Source organism: Phaethon aethereus (genome assembly GCF_964289735.1).
Source record: "Phaethon aethereus genome assembly, chromosome: 2".
In the NCBI taxonomy this organism is placed as follows: domain Eukaryota; kingdom Metazoa; phylum Chordata; class Aves; order Phaethontiformes; family Phaethontidae; genus Phaethon; species Phaethon aethereus.
In genome coordinates, this window is record NC_138582.1 from 102431478 (window position 1) to 102450870 (window position 19393).

At 38.6% G+C, this 19393-nt stretch overlaps 1 protein-coding gene across 1 annotated transcript in view; it reads left to right on the plus strand.

Moving 5' to 3' along the window:
* The window catches only part of CDKAL1 (CDKAL1 threonylcarbamoyladenosine tRNA methylthiotransferase), a 448747-nt gene that overhangs the window by 134668 nt on the left and 294686 nt on the right, over positions 1–19393 (plus strand). The window contains exon 4 of the mRNA XM_082014683.1: positions 9518–9614. Coding sequence (XP_081870809.1) covers positions 9518–9614 — 97 coding nt within the window. The remainder of the gene's footprint in view (positions 1–9517; positions 9615–19393) is intronic.

Here is a 19393-nt window from a genome sequence, read left to right on the forward strand (position 1 = left end):
AGCTACCTTGTTTTGAGTAACAAAAAGCCTTGATGGTCAGAATTTTGGCTGCCATTCAGGTCTGTGATTTTTCTTCCTCCACTGCCCTGATATTATCCAATGTCTTAGCTCCTTTGTTATTCTTAACTTTTTATCAGAATGTCCCATGTTAAATACAGCATAGAAAATTTAAGGGGTTTTGTTCTGATGACTCAGTAGGATGATATTGTTGGTGCTATGTACTGCTCTGTGTGTTTAGTTGGTGTAAACTCTGCACCTGTTTTTTTGATCTTCACCTTCCTTACCTGATGGGAAAAATTTCCTGGTGTGTTATATTTAGGAAAAAAGGAAAAAAGAAAAGTACTCATAATAGCTTCTAGAACAGCAATATCTTTTGATGATCCATTTTTATTTTGTAGGTAGTCTGTTACTGAGAAGCATACTACACCTTTGGGGAAAAAAATGGATTATTTAATTTTCATTCAACACTAATTTCATTTTTTAGCCATTGTATCAACAAGGTTTTATATTATGACTGTGGGCCATGCATGCATGTAACTTGAAGTCTTCCTGGACTTTGAATCTGAGAGACAGTGTAGTATTTCACAAATTATTTAGCATAATAGTATGCCCTAAACTGCACTACTTGTGTTTAAAGAGATGAATAGAACTAAGAGTGGGAAGACTGGGAAAATAAAGTAGAATAAATGATGAGTTAACAAAACATAAGGGAGAGATATGCCACAAATACTACAACAGAGTATTATAGTTCCTACAGGAATATGTGTAGAAGAACAGATAAATACAGTCAAGTGGGCTATATAAAAGTTAACTATAATGATTTTGATGTCCATTTCTTTAATCTGTTGGAAGTTTAATGTCTCTTTTCAGAAGTGAAAGGAGGGGAGGAAGAAAAGGTATCCGGTGCTGCGGATGGCCAAAGTTTTGTGAGGTTTGCTGGTATAGGCTTTTAGAACCTTATGTATGTAGCTTAAAGTAGTAATATTAGAAGAATAATTAATCATTTCTCCTTTCTTCAATCCCAGAAATAGATAAAATAAAATACTAATTATGGAAAACCTTGTCTTCTCAGCTACTATTTTTGTATTACACTTAAACATGCAGGTATTACTGGAAGACTAATCAACTTGCTAAACTAAATTGTAAATCTGCGTTGGTCACAAATGGAGACATACGCTAGTCCAGTGTGTCTGTTTAGGAGTGCCTTCAGAGATTTGTGGTGTTCGCCTTTAGCAGAATTCAGGGAACAAGATGAGTTTTTTTACAGGTTTTACTGAAGTACGTTAAAGGTTTTGAATGGAGAATCGGTAACAAAGGGCCTACTACAAGACGACAGCCTTATCTAAGACAGTAATTAGGTATTTGCCTAATTGTAGTCTTAAGTTCAGTGAGTAGGTAATAATCTAAAGAGTTGTGAATATTTTATTTGAAGAATGGAGTATGTTTACTTTTAATAGATGTTTACATGCATTGATCAAGATGGCCTAGAAAAATTTCAGTTGGCAGCGATATGTTTTGTTTTATTGTAAGAAAACTGTGAAGGAGCTCAGGAACATAGCAGTACATCCTACCAATAATGTGCTTAAAGACAAAACTCACAAGAACCAAAGTTTGCAGAGCAGCAAAAGCAAATAGGTTACCATATTATCTGAAGAAGAATGGTAGGAGCCTAAACAGTTGCAAAATACTAATGAAATAAATTATTTCTCAACGTTTTACCAAATACCTTCTTCAAACTCTAAATGTCACCTGTGAATAAAATATCTGTGTTAGCTTGTGAAGGTTTGATGGTGTCTAACAAGTCTTGGCAGACTGTACTCTTCACTTGACTAGAGGTGGAGGCTGGTTTGAGCTGGTGAGTGGGTGTGTTGGCACCTGGTCTGATACCCACTTTGCAGATTGCCAGATCCCAGGCGGTTTAACAGTCTCAGAGGACAAACACTGTCACTAGCAGAAAGGGATGTAGCAAAATCTGTATGCCTTACTGTGTGTTTATATCACTGATACTACCCATGGCGGGGTATTCATAACTTCTGGCTTGATGGTTAGGAAACTCTTTTCCTGGGCTCCTTTATACTAGGCTGGAAACAAACTCTTTTGCAGAGTGAGCTGAGGCACCTTAGTTATCCTTCCATGCAGAATTACTCTCTGGAGGAATGTTTCTCGTGACTAGAGAGGTAATTTTTTTTCCCCTCCTTGTGTAACTTTACCTGCTATAGAAATAACTTCCCATATAGTTAATGTACTCCTTCCACTACAAAGTGCACTGGTCAGGGACAATCTCTTGTTAGTTGGGGTTGTGGGTTGTTTTTTGGTTTTTTTTTGTAGGAAGGTGGAGGGGAATGATGGAAATAGGAACAAATTTTGGAGCTAGCATCTAAATCACAGAGCTTTCTAGATGTAATTTCCTAAGCTTGGTCTCTTTGTAAGGCACTAGCCTGCCCACTCCAAATAAAGTAGGAAAGTTTGATTCAAGTGAGATTAGGGACAAAAATACAACTCCCAAAGCTTCTATCCTGCTTAAAAAAATTCAAACTTGTTCTTCTGCAGGTCAGCAAGCAGGTCTAGAATTGAGTTGTGGGAAAAGCTTTCCCAAGGGTGCTTATAATTTGGGTGGAAGGGTTTTAATTTGAATAGGGGTTTTAAGCAGGAGTTTGTCCTGGTTAAGAACAGTGTCTAGAGCAGGACAAACTCCTCCTGATTTGAAATTTTGTACTGATTTTCTAGTATTTTCTGTTGTATGGCAAGGCCCTACACTCTTTTAAATAAACAGGAAAAAACCCTCAAACTTGACTTCTTTAGTAATAATGAGAAAAAAAAATATGCTTTTTAGGAAACAAGTAAAGATCTGTTCACCACCAGCCAAGATGAATTTTTTTGAGGAACACATTGTTAGTAATTACACTTTCATTTCTAAAACAATTTTGGGTAACTTTCAATTATGGGTTTTGCAGATTTCCTTTAAAGTTATGGTATATTGATTTTTAAATTGTTTTTCTTAATCATCTGGAGGGGACAGCAGCTGGCCTGTAACCATTGCTATCTAGCCTGTCCAAAGGGCATCCTGGTAGATCTCTGTTCTTAGGGGAGGAACTTCCCCTCTAGTGTTGATCAGTTCAGCCTTGCTTGGGGCTACAAAAACTACCAGCCAGGGCCAAGGTGAGATTTGGATTTATTCCTTCATCCCATCCTCTTCCTAAATACATCCTGGTCTGATTTTTCAATTAGATAAAATCTTTGTACTGTTACTTTGAAAGCCTTTGCAGAGAGAGACCATCACCACCACTAAACTACTGTGTTTGTTTGAGTAATGACTGCCCAAAGATAACTACATCTTTAATTGCTGCCTGTAAAGTTACATTTACAGAAAATGTGAGTGAAACTCAGGCACAGATCTGACTTGGTCTAGAGTTTAAAATGAGATTGCCTTTTGTGGACAAACCTGCAGTCACTTCACTTCCATGCCAGGGAGCTGGATGAAAACAAGTTTCCATTCAAACCAAGATATTAGAGCTAATGCAATAAGCTGTGTTGGGAAAACTCCATGTAGTTTGGAAGCAGCAGCCAGCCCATCGTTTTGGAGCGTGATGGATGCAAGCGCCTGCCATAAAAGGCTGGATGGATCTGTTGTACTTGTCAAAAGCAGAAGTTCGAGTAGCACATTTGAATGCATTTTTTCTGAGAGCGGGAAAGATGCAAGAAGTGTAACACGTGTTCTTGCAGATACTGTGAATATCCAAATGTAGATAGAATACACTTTTTCTTGCCCAGGTATGCCCCCTCAGAAACTTAAGGAATAATCTGATATGTAGCATGTGAGTCTTGGGGTTATTCTCTGAGCTGACATTTCACCTTCTATAAAAAAACCCTGCTGGAGGAAGATATTTTTATGCTTTTATTTTTGCTTTGAGCACATCTTTACAACATCATTTTTGAGTCTGGAGCAAGTATTTACGTCGTTTTGAAGTATTTTCAGAAAACACGTTTGCTGTTGTCAGGAGGAGAACTTGCAACTTATTTTTCACCTGGAGTATTTACATGTTACCTGAGGCTTTTTGCCAAAGGAAACAAGTTTAAAGGATGCAGCATACTAACCAGGGGGCTGCTTTGCTAGAAAGTGGTCCTCAAAGAGCTATTTAGTAAACTCCAATAATTAGCATAAGCATTCTCAAATGAACATTACACCTTCATGTGCCTCACAAGGAAGACATGATAGTTCGTTGGGAGCTGTGGAAGCATACAAGGAAGCTGTCAGGCCTAAGTAGACGCAAGCGGTTCTGCCGAGATAATTTTAACACTGCTCTGTTTCATAATGTTGAGAAGTTTTCCTCAGGTTTTCCAGATGCCTTGGGCTATGGGTCTGCCCTTACCTCAAAAGCTCAACATGTATGAGTTTCTTACATCCTTCTTGCCTTTTATTCACCAATGCTGCTCAGCATATTTCAAAGGCTTCACAAGAATTGTCAAGCTCACCATAGATGGAGTGAGGAGTTCCCATGTCCTTCTCTTTTTCTACTTCCTTCCCAACAGCTTTCCTTTGACCATTGTTTTGGTTCTACTGCTGCCCTTCTCCAGTGAACCATCTTAACAGAATAAACTAGTAAGAAACCCCCAAACTCAGCTCCCCCAAACTCAGCTCAATAGGTTTCTCCTATATCAGTGAGTTAAATGGGACCCTGGAAGCGTCCAGTGAGCTGCAGAGCTTGGAGCAGAGGAAGTGATACCAAATGGCCAGAAGTGAGAAAGAGGAGGGGTTGGAGTTGGGGAAAGGTAGGAGCAGCAATAGCAGATAGGGAGGATGGGAAGCAAGCCTTTGGGTAGTAATGAGACATCAGATTGGCTCAAAGCCTGTAAAGCCACAGTTTAAGTTACCATTTGTAATTTTTGAAACAGAAAATAGCTGTGTGATTTTTATGGATTTTCAGGAGTGTATTCCAGGTGCTATACAGGCACCATATCTTCATTCCAGGGATGTTGCACTCTCTTTAAAACTTGTGGCTTTCTACTGATTAATTCATCACATGAGGCAGTTGGAAGATCTTTCACACATTTGAATCTTTAGCCAAATAGCATTTCTTTTTTCCCCAGAGACTTCACAATACCATTTCTACAGCTTGGGAAGTAGTATCCACCACTTTTACTTCTTATAACCTTTGACAGCCTGATCTTATGTTCCCAGACCATACTGTATTCAGCCAGAGCTGCTGTAGCAAAACGTTTGCAGGTATACTAACATTTCTTTGGGCGTTCCTAGGCACAAACCTCCTGTTGATTTCTGGCTTCACACCTTTCTAAAATGCCTGATAAACGTTGTTGTGGATTTTGTGTAATACGAGGCCATGAGACTACCCCAAGTAGATTACACTGGTGCATTGCACAATTCTGTTTAATTACACACATGTTACAAAAGTCGCCAGGTTTGTGCTGGTACCGTAACAGGGAGAGGAGTGCTGTGTTTGGTAGAAATAGCTCACTGATGTAAAAACTTACTTGAGAGTGTAGTCAGTTGTTATCTACCTAGTAGGATTCAGGATGAAATAGTTCTATTTTAATTTCAGACAACTGTTGTACTTTAGCATTAGGAATAGTTCCTCTTATGATTTTATGACCATTTCCCAACTACTATCAATGCAAAGCTTAACATGCTTGCTGTAAAGCAGTTTTCCTCTTATGGATTGCTTTTGCTCAAAATTCTGCTCTTGCTTCTTCTCTTCCTTGTATTTTGGCTGTTACTTAGTCCTGCTGCAGGCAGCATTCTGCTCATTGTTTAAACACAATGTCATTATTTAATTCCACCAAAAATAGATTTTGGAGGAAAAAATTTGGGGTTTAGAGGTATAGTACTTGGTTTCACGTATCTGGCACTAGAGCAGCAAATTGCAAAGACCAAGCTAGCAATTACTTTTGATGTCATAGATTGTCTTCCATTGAACTTAGCCTATCTTCTCTTCTTTCACTTTTTCTTTCTTTTTTTAATTGCTTTCCTTAGATTTGAACCTCTTGGAAAGGTCCTAACTTGTTTTTTTGGTAGTGATTCCACCTGAGTAGTTGTGTAAATCACGAAGAAGTGGTGCAGCTTCCTGCATCAGCTGCCGTGGTATCCAGCAGTCGTGTTATACACAGTGTTGATGTAGCAAATGCTATGGGGGATTTTTTTTGAGGGTGAGGGGCATTTCTTTATCATTGTTGTGTTACTGACCAAATTTTCTTGGAGCTCAGAAAAAGTAGAGGAACCATGCAACAGCAGTTACGTAAAATTGTGAGCGGAATATTCCAGTTTGTGTTGGTTCCTAATGACATAAATGGAAGTCCACATAAGCAGGGCAGAAATTTCTCAACATTTTAGTTAAGTCTTCAAATTAGTTTCATAAAAAGCAGAATACACTGAACATATTTCATTAATATGATATGTCTGATAGTACAATTATAGTTGTAATCTCTGTATGTATGCAATGGAGTATACGATCTATGATCTTGCTACAGATCTTGTGAGAGTCCTCTACTGTATGCAGTACTTTTTTTCATGTCTCTGTTGTTTCTCACTTGTTTTTTGTTCCCTGCTCATTACTTAGGAAGTAGCTCAAATAATTTTTTTCTTGAAAACAGAATTGCTCTAATTAAATTTCTATTCAGATGTATGTCTTGCAAGTAGTTTTTAGAAAAGAGTATATTTCTCAAAAATGTTTCCTGAGTCAATTAGATTGAAAGCTCAAGGTAAGGTTCATGTAATTGAAAAATATAAAGGGTGAGAGAAAGGGAAGATGTAGTTATTCATGCCACTACTAGATTTCATGAGGTATTAATCTCATTACTATTCAAGTTTTTGCAGGATAAAGGCTTTTCTAATACAGTTGCCGTGCTAACTAGATCTCTGAAGAATAATTTTTGTAGGCTTTTGTTAGTATGAGGAGGGCTCATTAAACAATATTAAAATGAGGTGACAATATAGTACTGGAATGCATGTTTTGAGAAGTGGTTGCTTGAAAATGAGGCAAAATTTTAATAATTTCCTTACAGTGGTTTTTCATTTATGGTGGGTTTCACGGATTGTGCGATGTATTATGGATGTAATGAAAATTGACTATGATTGAAAATTTAGTCCTGACATTTCCATTTAATTGCATTTTAAAGCAAAAAAACCTCAGTACAAAATTCTTTATTCTGTAGAGACCTGTACAACCTTAAAAAAGTTGAATGAAGGCAATGCTTATAATGAAGAATATTCAGTCTAAGTTTTTTTTCCCCCTAGCTCCAGTTATAGTCCCAGAAGATATGGCAAAATGTTAGAGCTGTGAAATAACATTAAAATGCCATTTAATGTGTCAAGGGAAACTTTGTTTATTTTTTTTTTCCTCAGATAAAAAGTCTTGAATAAAAGCTTTTTCTTCTGTAGTACTTGCAGGTTTTCAAGTAGATGGAGAAAGCTGTTGCTAGCAGCAGATTATACCAGATGCCGAGTTGCCTAGGGATGTGTGCTTTGTTTGCTGGAGACAGGTCTTACTGCCTTGCCTCCAGGCATTAGATTGAGTCTGTTAGACTATATAAGTGATGATTTTTATCCTTCAAGTTAGTGGAGTGTCACATGGTGCTATGTGACATTTTTAGGTAATGCATGGAGTAGATTATTTTTTTAACTTGGATATGTAGAAGTAGGTGACCTCTATTGAAGTTTTGAAAAACCCTTAAATATTTACCACTGAAAGAAAAGAAGGATTGCAGATTTCAAAGACATGTTGCTAGGTTCCCTGCCTAAGAAATAAATTAGCATTTCATTATAGTTCTTTATCCACAGAAATATTATCAAGGAAGAGATGGAAAGATTTGCATTTATATTATACACCTTAGCATACAAGTAGAGGACCAGTGAGGCTCTGTATGATGAATGTCTGAAGATTTCCTGAAAGTCCCACTAAAAAAAAATTGAATAATTTGTAGATTTGCTGCATTTGTATTAGATATGAGGTAACAGGTGTAATAATTTTCCTGTTATTTTACACTTGTCTGTGATAGGGTATTTATTTTTTTTCCTTTGAAATACCTCATTTTTAGTGCAGCAGCCAACACTTGGCAAGATGGCCTGTGATGTCCTTTAATATTACAATTTGTGTGTTCTTGTGATATTACACTTGAGCTATTATTTGTAAATAAATTTGTCCATATTATGAGTATGAAGTGAAAATTGTGAGTAGTGGAACTGCTGTGGTACCAGTCTTTTTTTTTCTTTGTTAAATTTGCATTTGCTGGAGGTCTCCAGATACTCTGTGTAGCATCCTTGTTGTGCTTGTTGAACATCACTTTCTCTGTGTTTGGCTTGGAGACAGCTCAAGCAAATTAAAGAGTATAAAATTGTCTAACCAATTGTGTATTTTGGATAAGACAATTTTTCTGAAAACCGCTATGACTTGTCTTAACCTGTTCCAAGATAACAGTAAATACTTAATGAATCCACATATTGCTGGAGAAAATACGGGTTTACAAGGTTCCAGGTTGACAGAAGTCTGCCAGGAGGTTGTGATACAGCATGCAACAGTGAAAGATCGTTCTCAGAGCAACCCATAATATGTCAGACCTAGCAAATCTGACAGAATTATCCAGTGCTTCGCTTCTTTACTGTTTTGCATATTATAATGCAGTAGGCCTGTTGGGTTACTGTGTTAATGGCTGATCTTCAAAGTTGAGTGAACACAAGCAGGTTTTGCATCTCGCTGTTTCATATGCAGCCGATAGTTTTGTTCAGGGCTTCCTGTAGTTTCAAGATTCAGCGATGGCTTGATATTCAGCGTTGAATTCAAAGGGAGTGAAAATATTACTAATGAAGTGAGTGGTGTTAACCATTTAATTTTAGTGTTTTGGTTTCCTACTTGGTGCTAAGGTAACATCAAAACCAAGGAGTTACGTAAGTTAATATCCAGACAAATGGTTTTCTGCCAAAAGCAAGCAGTTAAAGCTTGAAAATGCTCAATATGATTTTAAATAAACATTTATTTAAACACTTTTAAATAAATGTACATTTAAAAGTCAACAAACATTTTTAAGTAAACATTAGAGGACTGATGCAACTGGTAGTTTCTGACTGGTACTACATACATGTTTATGTTCTGAGCTAGCAGTTCCTATCTGTGTAGGCTGTCCCTTGCATTCTGTCTGACTTTTCTTGAACTGCACTTAATATCTCTGTCCCGCCTATCTTGACCAGATTCTCTATTACCATGGTGGCAAATAAAGGTTAACTGGACTTGATGAGGACTTTCAAGGTCGTACTTTTGTCCAAGATACACAGTGGTAATGGTCTCTAGATACTCCCCAAGGTGAGCCACGTGTGCTGTAGCCTGGTAACTTCATATGGGGTTCTTTTGGTGTGTTTGGCTTCAGGTTCAAACATGTGCAAGTTGCTTCTGATTTGGCAATATTTTCATTGTGGTTGCTTTCCTGTGTCATATGCACAGTATAACTACTTTGAAGTTGAAAATGATCAATTTTGAAAATATTAACACACTGCCTGTCTGTCCTTCTTTAGGAAAGCCCAAGAAGGGAAGAAGAAAGTGGTTCTAGCAGGCTGTGTGCCACAAGCCCAACCTCGTCAGGACTACCTGAAAGGCTTGAGTATTATAGGGGTATGTATCTTTATTAATTAGAAACCAAAGGTTTTCATAAATGTTTCAAATAGATCAATGTCAATATATAGACTTTGTTGCTTTTCTCTTGGAAAAAGCAGTAGAGAAGCACACACCACACCCCCCAGTTAGTCATCTTGCATTGTACAACATTTAAGCTTTCTTTCATCCAGTGTTACTGCGTTTGGTTGAGGCATGAGGGGAGAAGGGAAGGGGTACTGTTAGTGGAACTGAGTTCCAGTGCCCTTTGTAGCCTGAAAATAGACAGACTTCATCTAGGATGATTAAGAATAGACAGACTTCATCTAGGATGATTAAGATAACCATATTCTTTAAAATATCACAGTTTATTTGCTTTAAGACAAAGAAATACTCCCTTTGTTAAAATCAGTGGAAGAAGTGTGAAGGCTGGAACATATAAATTACACACGCAGCTGCCTGTTTGATGGGGTTTCCTTCACGGTATTAAGCGGAATGGCAAATGGCAATGATTATTTTGTTTAAATTTGAAGCAGTCCGAAGAGTTAAATCTGCTGGTGACTGAGTTGTTAAACAGTTACCAAGCTTTATCTTGAAAATGTAATCAGAGAGCTTTTGACTTAATTCAGTTAGTAAAGTGCCTTCAGTATCCTTTGGGCTGAAGTACTATTGTATAATTGAATCACCTTTGTGAAATAGTCATGAAAATCCAGGAGTCAAATCACAAACTGACAAAGTTTCTTCATTGTTGAAGCCATTACATTAAAACCAGATGAATTTGTAAAAGACATGTTTCGGTTGAAGCACTGTCATTGGATTCAGTGTGTGAGAATTACAGTGAAGCTGTCCTGTATTATGTTAAGTCAGAGGAGATGACTGTGCAGCGTTGTTTCTACGTTAAAAATGTAGAGAGGTCAGTGTGTTTCCATGTCAGTGTCATGAATTCAGGTTGAAACTAAGATCTTATAGGAACAACAACAACAAATGTGTTCCAAAGCTTTCACTTTCATTAGAAGATCATACAAGATGCGTTGTTCAGAGTAATTTAGAAGTAAAATAATAGTTTGTTTGGAATTAGGAAGAAGATGGAGTCGTTAACTGATTTAGTGGAATTCTTTATAAAGATGGACTTTGTGCTATATGAATTTTTAATTAATTACTGCTGTCACTCAAAATGTTTTATCTCCCAGGTTTTTTCCCAGCTGCCATTCGCAGCTATGTTAACGCCTATAAATTAACTCAGTGCCCAGAAATGGTATTCAGGGGCTGTAAAATGCCTGCTATTCTGTATAGATGATACTGCACTGGTAGTTACAGTTTAAAGGCAGGAACAAACTTTCCATTCCAGTCTTACTTTACACAAATACATGCGAGAAAATTGTGGTGCTCTGTAATCTCTAAGACTCTGACTAATTAAGTGCAACTTACTCTGTGCAGCAGGGTAGGAAAAAAAAAAAAATGGTACATGGATTTCCTCTTGGCTCAGAGGCAACATAGTTATGTGATCTGTAATTGGTTGTTATAGTGAATATAATGATATCTACACATGTGAAGATGGGGGGGGGGGGGTGTGTGTGGAAAAAAAGTGAGTCACTATCCTTTGACCAAGACTGTAATTTGATGTTTCAGTTTTGGTGAATTCAACTTAGGAAACTTGGGGACCTCGAGTTTGATTTTTTTTTTTTTTTTTTTTAAATTTTTCTCTCTCTCCCCACTGGACCCCGCCCCCCCCCCCCCCCCCCCCTTTCTTTTTTTTTAAACTTTCCTCTTTAGGTAACATGTAACTTCTGAAAATTAGCCTCTTCATCTTCATTTTGGTACCTAGCACCAGTGTTTAGTGGAAATATTTGTAGTTTTTTATTTATTTCAGAAAGATTTGTGTTAGGAGTTGAATTAGGCTGTTAATGCAGTGTTCCCAAGTACTTTTGTATTGGACCTGAAAATACTGAAATGCGATCTTAGCAATAAGGATGCTGTCTTCTAACTGTCATTGCTGTGGTAAAATTTACTGTGCTTTAAGTAATACATGCTTCAGCTCAGAAAGGTCTTAAACTTTAGGCATAACTATTAACAGCAGTAAGGCTAAGAGCAGATATTGTTCATGTTTTTCATTTGTATATTTAAGATTTTCTTCTCATTTTACAAAGCATGTGTGAGGGGGTGACTATTTAAAGGGTAAGAGTTATCTTACTGTTGCAAAATATTTTTCAAAGGCAGTTTTGGCAGAATTGAGGAATATAAAATGTTCTGTTGGCAGCAGGATATTGATTATGCTTTAAGATTTTAAGCATTAGAGTACAGTTTTGGAAAACTTGCTTTACCACCAGGTTGGTCTCATCTTCAACTTGGCTGAGGGATATAGTTAATTTATTTTATTTATTACTTTTTTTAGAAGTGTTGTCTGAGAATGTGGTTATTTACCAGCAATTGTAACTCCCTTGGGATGGCTTTCTGAAGGCAGAGTATGTCAGGGCTTTTCTGCTCATCTTGTTATGATGGAGGAGGAAGTTGTGATGTAATGACCGGAGAAATTCTAGTAATGCGGGGCTTGTTTTGGTCTGCACTTGAGAAATACAGGACTGAACTTCCACTGTTTACTTAGTACTTGATTTGGGCAGAAGGGAAGGAAGGACAACATCATATCCCTGTTATCATTTGTGATATTACTGTGCTTTTGTGTTTCTTTAAAGTCATTGCCACTTTTTAAAAGTGGGTTGGGGCACTGCTATAGGCTGTATATAAGGCAAACTAACATAACATGGCAAAGGTAAAGGAGCTGCTTTCAGGAAAGGAGAGGCTGTAGGCAGTAATAAAGCTGACAAGTAAATGAAACGCATAATGGTGCATTAGATGGGTTCACAGCCAGTTACACCCAGGTGGTTTCCAAAGCTTACTCCTTTATGTTTAGAGTAGTGTACCCAGTTTAAACTCAAGTGCACGTATGGTATCGCAAAGAGAAAGACCAACTCTTGTAGTTAGAGTTGTCCCTCACTTTCCATTGTCTGTTGCTAAAAAGAAGGATATGTGACTTTGTTTATGCTGATTATTTTGAGGGGATTATAGGGGGAGGGACAAGGAGGAATGAAAGATTTAGCAGGCAGGTTATGTTCTGGGACTCATGACTGGCTGTAGGTGGTTGCAATGTTTTCTCACTTCCTGACTTGCATACAAGGGCATGCAAAACCCTTGTTCCCAGTGATAAATTGAACTATTGGAATGGGATGAGATGTTTTGTTTCTTTGACACTTGTCTGGAGTTTTAAGGTATTTGGTGTTGAAATGATGCTACATGTTGGAACACTTGACCAGTTTGCTAAGGGCTCATAGGCCTTGAGATGTTTCACAAGCCCACTGTATCAAGTCATCAAGCTTACTGGATATACAGAAAGCATGGGCCCTAATTCATATATGTATCCTGTTAAAGGCATACAATAGCTCTGCAGATGGGTGAATCTCTTCGCTTCCTGAATGAGAATGTCAACCCCAATTCTCCTTCCTTCTCCATCTCTCCCAGTGTAACATCTAGCATCAAAGACCAGTTGTCTGTCATCTTCTGCCATACTCCCACTTCTGAGGGTAAGAATTTCAGCCCATTCTTTCATCTGTGCAAAATATATCCAGTGGCACCAAGGCTGTAATCCCCCCTCTCCTGCTACAGTCCGAGTCAGTAGGTACGGGTCTTGTGCACGGTAGAGCTACTGCAGGCTCTCCTGCCAGAGTTGACCCTGAATCCGCTGCTTTAAGGAGAAACATATAGCCATGCAAACCTCTCTGCAGGGGCTCCCTGCGTTCCCCTGACCTCTAAATAACCCTTTTCAGTGGCTGTACTCTGTGAGACAAGCTTTAGGTATTTTTTTTTAACATCTAGTTTGAAACTGTATAGTGTGATTAGTGGAAGTGCTGGACACTCCCAGTGCCAGCCCATATCACTGTGAGCACTGCTAGAAAATAGATGGTTTGGTATAAGAAATGCAAAGTACATTGAAAAAAAATAGACACTTCTGAAGCTGTACCTCTATAATTGGTATATACTTCTAAATTTAATGTGCCTCAATTCTCTGTTTGTAAAACCTTTCAGTGAGAAGAGCTTTAACAGAGCCATTGTGAAATAAAATCTGTTACCTTATGAAGATGCCAAATGCCTGTGCATCCCTACCACCGTGGTGTCCTAAATGAGGATGATATATTGTATGATATTTCTGATGTTTAGTTCGTACAAGTTTCAATGACGTTTGCAAAGATAAGATAATGCTACTTCCCTACCTCGCAGTGTTTGTAAGGTCAGATTGCATTAAAGATGGCAAACCTCTCTGCTGCCCTTAAACTGGAGCCTTGCATAAATGCAAATACCCAATGTGTACTTCGTGAAAGAGAAATTTGATGGAAATTTATTTTGAATGATTTTGGAAAGTGTGCTGAAAGCCAGGGAACAGGTGCCCACTGTTCTTCTGTAACTTATGGCCAAGAATGGTTTCATGAAAAATTCAAGCTCAGTCAGTACCTCTCAGCTGGGTTGCTTTGGCTTTTGAATTGCTATGCTGGTATTCAGGTAGGATGCTTGAACCTGGAAAGTCAGGAAAGAACTGCAGTTAAGCACCTGCTTCTAACTGGAAATTGGATATGCAAATAGACACTATTCATTTCCACAGCAGTTACATACTGTCCTATGAATCAAAAGGTGTAGGAATTAATTTAGATAAGAATTATACTTAAGCTCTGTCAATGTTTAGCAACGAAAATCAGTTGCTTACATGCTTTTCTGGGGTAGTTTTCTTCCCTTTAAAGTTTGCGCGGAGCCTGCGCTCAAAATACCTTCCTAAACCAGAATATTGTCCGTTACTATGGTCAGCGTTGTCAGCAAGGGTTTTAAACACAGATGTTATCCCTCTGAAGCCATAGTGTCTAGTCACATGCCTTTTGAAGTTATTTATTAAGGCTTGGATTTATGCTGCCGAAGTGCTGTAGTTTGAGAGTCTGTTTTGCTCAGCTCCCTTTATGGTCAATGAAGATAATTGTCTCTAAGTTAATTTAGATTTTTTAGAATATCTGAAGTGACTTTTGAAGCTCTGTATTTCCCTTTTACTGGCTTTAGAGTAGAGATAGGCTGAGTAGGCTTTTAACATCTGACAGAGCTGCCTAAACAAGATGAGATGAAACTGAGAGTTAGTGACCTGGAGTTAAAATCATTAGGATTATGAATAGCAGGTTGTAATCACCTAAGGTTATTTTGTCTATGAGGTAACCAATTTGTTTCTTACCTATGTGAAGGAAAATCAAAGATGGGTAGGATTTTCCCTAGATGAGAAAGATTGTTTTTCTTTAAGTAGTTATGTGTATTTATGTATGATGCTCATTCGCAGGGTGTTCATAAGCAGCTGAGTGCTGACGAGGTTTGCTTCAGCAGTAGCCTCACGCTGTGCAAATTGCAGCCCCTTCCTATATTGTGGGTACCCTGTCCTCGGTTTCTCTTAACCATTGGCTAAGTTGTTTGTTTGTTTGTTTCATTGTTTTTTCAATAAACATTTCTAGTCTTTAATATTGCTGGTCTTTGCCCCTCCTTAACTGGCTTCAAGATGTTTTTTTGATAGTTACTTTCTCATACTTGATGTGCTTATGGATTGCTTGTGTTACCTCTGAGAAGTTTCTCTCGGGGAAACTCACTCGCTGTGCTGGGGGAGGCTCAAGTTACAGAGGCTGTGCTTGAGAGAGTTGTCACTGTCCTGTCAACATGAGAGAAGCTTTAACCTTCAGTCTTTCTGTGGTGGAAAGGCATTTCCTTCCATGCTGAAAGGAAGCAGGCTGTGGGGAGCAACTGGATTTTCTTTGGGGGAAGATTCCTGAGAAGGTTGGTTGTGACAAGGACCTAGATGCCATTTTTAACTAGCGGTGGCAACTGTGTGAGTAGCTGGGAGAGCTGAGACTCATCAGAGGATGAAACCACACATTTCTTGACCAGAAGACAGTTGCTGGTGGCAGGTGTCAGAGATCTCATGCATTGTCTCTGGTTTGTTTTTACTTGCTGCTGATTCTACCAGGTTAATCCCAGTCCCCCAGCCGAAACGGCAGTCATCGGCCAGGTGATGTGGATCCCTTGTGAGCACTTGCAACAAAATGGCATGTCAGGCACAAGGATTATTCTGCAATCTTATGATTTGGAGACAACAAAGGGTGTGATGTATTCTACGCTTGGGTGTGTTGATGTATCCCTGCACTGAGAATCAAAAGATAATTTGAGAGAAACTGCTGATTTGCATGTCAAGATGCTTCCCAACTCCTACAGCAATTCGTTTCATCACCTGGTAGGCAATTTTTTCTGAGATAGAGAAAGTTCAAGTGACAATATAAGGAGATACTTTCTGAAGGAATTGAAATGCTCGCTTTGTAGGATTTAATCCTCTTCAGATGGGACCGGGATAGCCGTTATCTTACAGGCAGTGGCATAACTCCAGAAAGCAGGAGCACCATGACAGCTGGCAAGGGGCAGTGTGCCTCTGGGGTAAATATGCTTCCTGCAGCTGACTCCCTCTGAAATTATCTCTGGGCTGTCTTAAGAGGAGCGAAAGCAAGTACCTTTTCTTTTATCACAAAGACTGTCAGGAAGCCTTACACATTACCACCTTTTTTGTAATACACTGGGCCAGATTGTTCCTCAGCTTCTTCAGTTGTGCAGCTTAAACCAAACAGCATTTCTGTGGTGCCTTAGATGCCCGTGTAGCCCATGACTCCATTAAAGGGCAGTCTGTGCCCTCCAGAAAATATTGGACATTCATGAATTGCTTATTTTCACAACCACCCTCTATTTTCTTATCATGGCTGCAGCCACAGAGAGAAGCACACAGAGGCTTCTCTCTCAGAAAGGACCATTAAGGCATTGAATGTCCTCACTAAAAAGAGCTAGCTGCTTGCTTTTATGAAGTTTAGTGCTTTTTACTCAGCTTTCATTGTCAGGGACATCTGAAGACCATCTCTCCTGTCTTGTGTTGGTCCTATCACTTCGGAAAGTGATTGGTCCAAATATCTTTACCCACAAAAATGCTTCTGTCCATGTTTCAGTAGACATATTAAACTGAAAGTATATTTATTCCACTGTAAATCTTGTACAAGGTTTTGTCTTCCCAGATGACAGTGCAGGGTCTTTGCAGAGGTCTTAGTGAAGTCTGAAATCTGAAGGTCTGAGGTCTGAAGAGAATGTCAGAAAGTTTCTCTTACTTCCATGGCATGTTCATGGATACACTTTTCTAGATAGCTTTCTTTGGTCTGAGGCTCACTGACTTCTGTGGAGTACAAAATCTCAGGTTGAATGTGCAACCTCTCACTTAATTGCCTATGAAGAGTATTCAGAGTTTATAGGGCTGTCTTAGAGTTTATGTTTTTTCCAGAGTCCATCTCTTGCAAATCAGTTTCAGGATGTTAGTTACTGGTTCTGAGACAACTTGGATCATGTGTGGGAGCATAGAAGAATTTGTGTGACAGTCCTTAACAGGCATGTCTATCTGCACTCACAGTGCAGTGAGACTGCAGACATAGCGCATTACAAGCATGTTTTTGTGCTGTTTGCACCTAGCAATCATCTGTTGAATGTGGTAATGACAGTACAAAGAGAACCGGGAGACTTTGATGACAAATGGACCATGCGTGCCTTTCTACATTCTTCTTCCTAATTGCTGGTGCTTAGTTGGAGTGGTCAGGGCTTCTGCCTCCTGGTGGAGTGCCAGTGTCCTGGGAGGTGCATGGTTTAAAAGGTGATTGGCTTGCACTTGTGTGGTCAGGAGGGACCTGCAGCTTCACCCAAGCGTGGATCGCTTCATGTCTTCCTTGCATGTATAAGGGTTGGTTACATGACTGCTAAGATGTGCTTATGCCTAGCTCTGATCCCACCAGGAAGGCATGAAGATTTTTTTTTTTCTGGTTTTTGTGTCAACTCAGGCTTCATGCTTTGATTCAACTTTCTTCTTTTTCCTTGCTTTTTGACCAGCCAGTTTCACAGAATCACAGAATCTCTAAGGTTGGAAAGGACCTTCAAGATCATCAAGTCCAACCACTAATCCAGCGCCACCGTGTCCCCTAAACCATGTCCTGAAGCGCCACATCCACACGTTTTTTGAACACTTACAGAGATGACGACTCCACCACCTCCCTGGGCAGCCTGTTCCAATGCCTGACCACTCTCTTGGTGAAGAAATTTTTCCTAATATCCCATCTAAACCTCCCCTGGCGCAACTTGAGGCCGTTTCCTCTCGTCCTATCACTGGTTACTTTCCCACATCCGCTAGGTGGGTCACCTGATCATAGAAGGAGATCAGGTTGGTCAAGCAAGACCTGCCTTTCATGAACCCATGCTGGCTGGGCCTGATCCCCGATTCCTGCTTTGGCCACTCCTTCACATCCCATGGGCCCTGCCTATGCTCTTGTCCTATATCCATCTCAGCCCAGATTGCTGCATCGCCCCTGATTTATGGTATTTGGGGTTGTTTTTTTGTGTGATGACACTGATTTCTTTTATTTGTTCCCCTTTTTCCAAACAAGAATCCTCTAAACCCTTCCCTCTTCTCACTCCAGATTCACCTCAGTTTTACTAAAACCCTTTTACCATCATAAATGAAGACTGGAAGTATTCCATATTTTCTTCTTGAGCACTTGGGGCTTTAGTCAAACAATTTGCAATGCTTTCAAATGAAAAACATTTAATGTGGGAAATAACACATACAGCAGAATAAACATCCATTTCTAGTTACAGATCTCATTATCTCTCAGACCTATAATTTTAATTACTTGCATGAACTGTCTTCTTGGCAGACATATTTAGAATAATTTAATTTATCCAATGAAATGAAAATACAATATACTGGTTGTTTTTTTTCCTGTATCTTTATTTAACAGAGGGTTTAGAGCTATGCAGAAATTCCCCAGATGTACAATACAGAAAATAATCAAAGGTGGTTTAGGTTATGAACCGACCAGGTTTCTTTTGTTTTAAAATGATTATGAACTTACACAGTTTAGTATTGAGATATGTAGCAATAATATTTTAGGCAATGTATTTGGCACAGACTGTGTTCTCTGTCTACATTTATATTTTTAGATGTGTACACTTCTGTTTTCAAGTTGCATTTTTAATTTTTTTTTAGATTAAGTAGAAAGTCTATACATTTATCTTAGGTCATAATTTTTAAACTCAAATCTAAAAGGGATATGTACACAAGCGTGTAAATACGTATGTGTTTCACACAAATGCTTACATGTGCTTTCTTTTCAAATAGATTGCCAGATACTGACGTATGTCTATAATATGAATGCTTGTAATCCAGAAAAGGATTTAAATGTATATCTTTTTCTAAGATTACTAAAATGCCCATATTAGTGATACTTTAAATAATTTCTAGAATTTGTAACTAATATACTGTTTTCAGAAATCTGAAGTGGCAGAGATCTGTGTTTTGAAAAGGATGTATTTCAAAAGGTTTTTTTAAAATAAAAGAAGTACCAAAAAAATAATAGTAGTTTTACATGGACTTGATCCAACACCCAGACAAAGAAAGGAACAGACTCTCACTGACTTTAGTTGGGAATTCTAGATCAGACACCAACTACAGATGAGCTGTTTTTTTATAGCTGTTATTAGACTGATTGGAAAATGAATGTGAAATAGAGATGATTGTGCAGGCATTTGTTTACAGGAAATTACAAACTTGGTGGTTTAAGGGCACCGAGACTTAATGACTTTGATGCAAGGGATCCAAGTTCCAGGCTTCTTGTTGCAGACCAGGTTCCGCTCTTGAAGCGTCTGCGACTTGTGCTTTT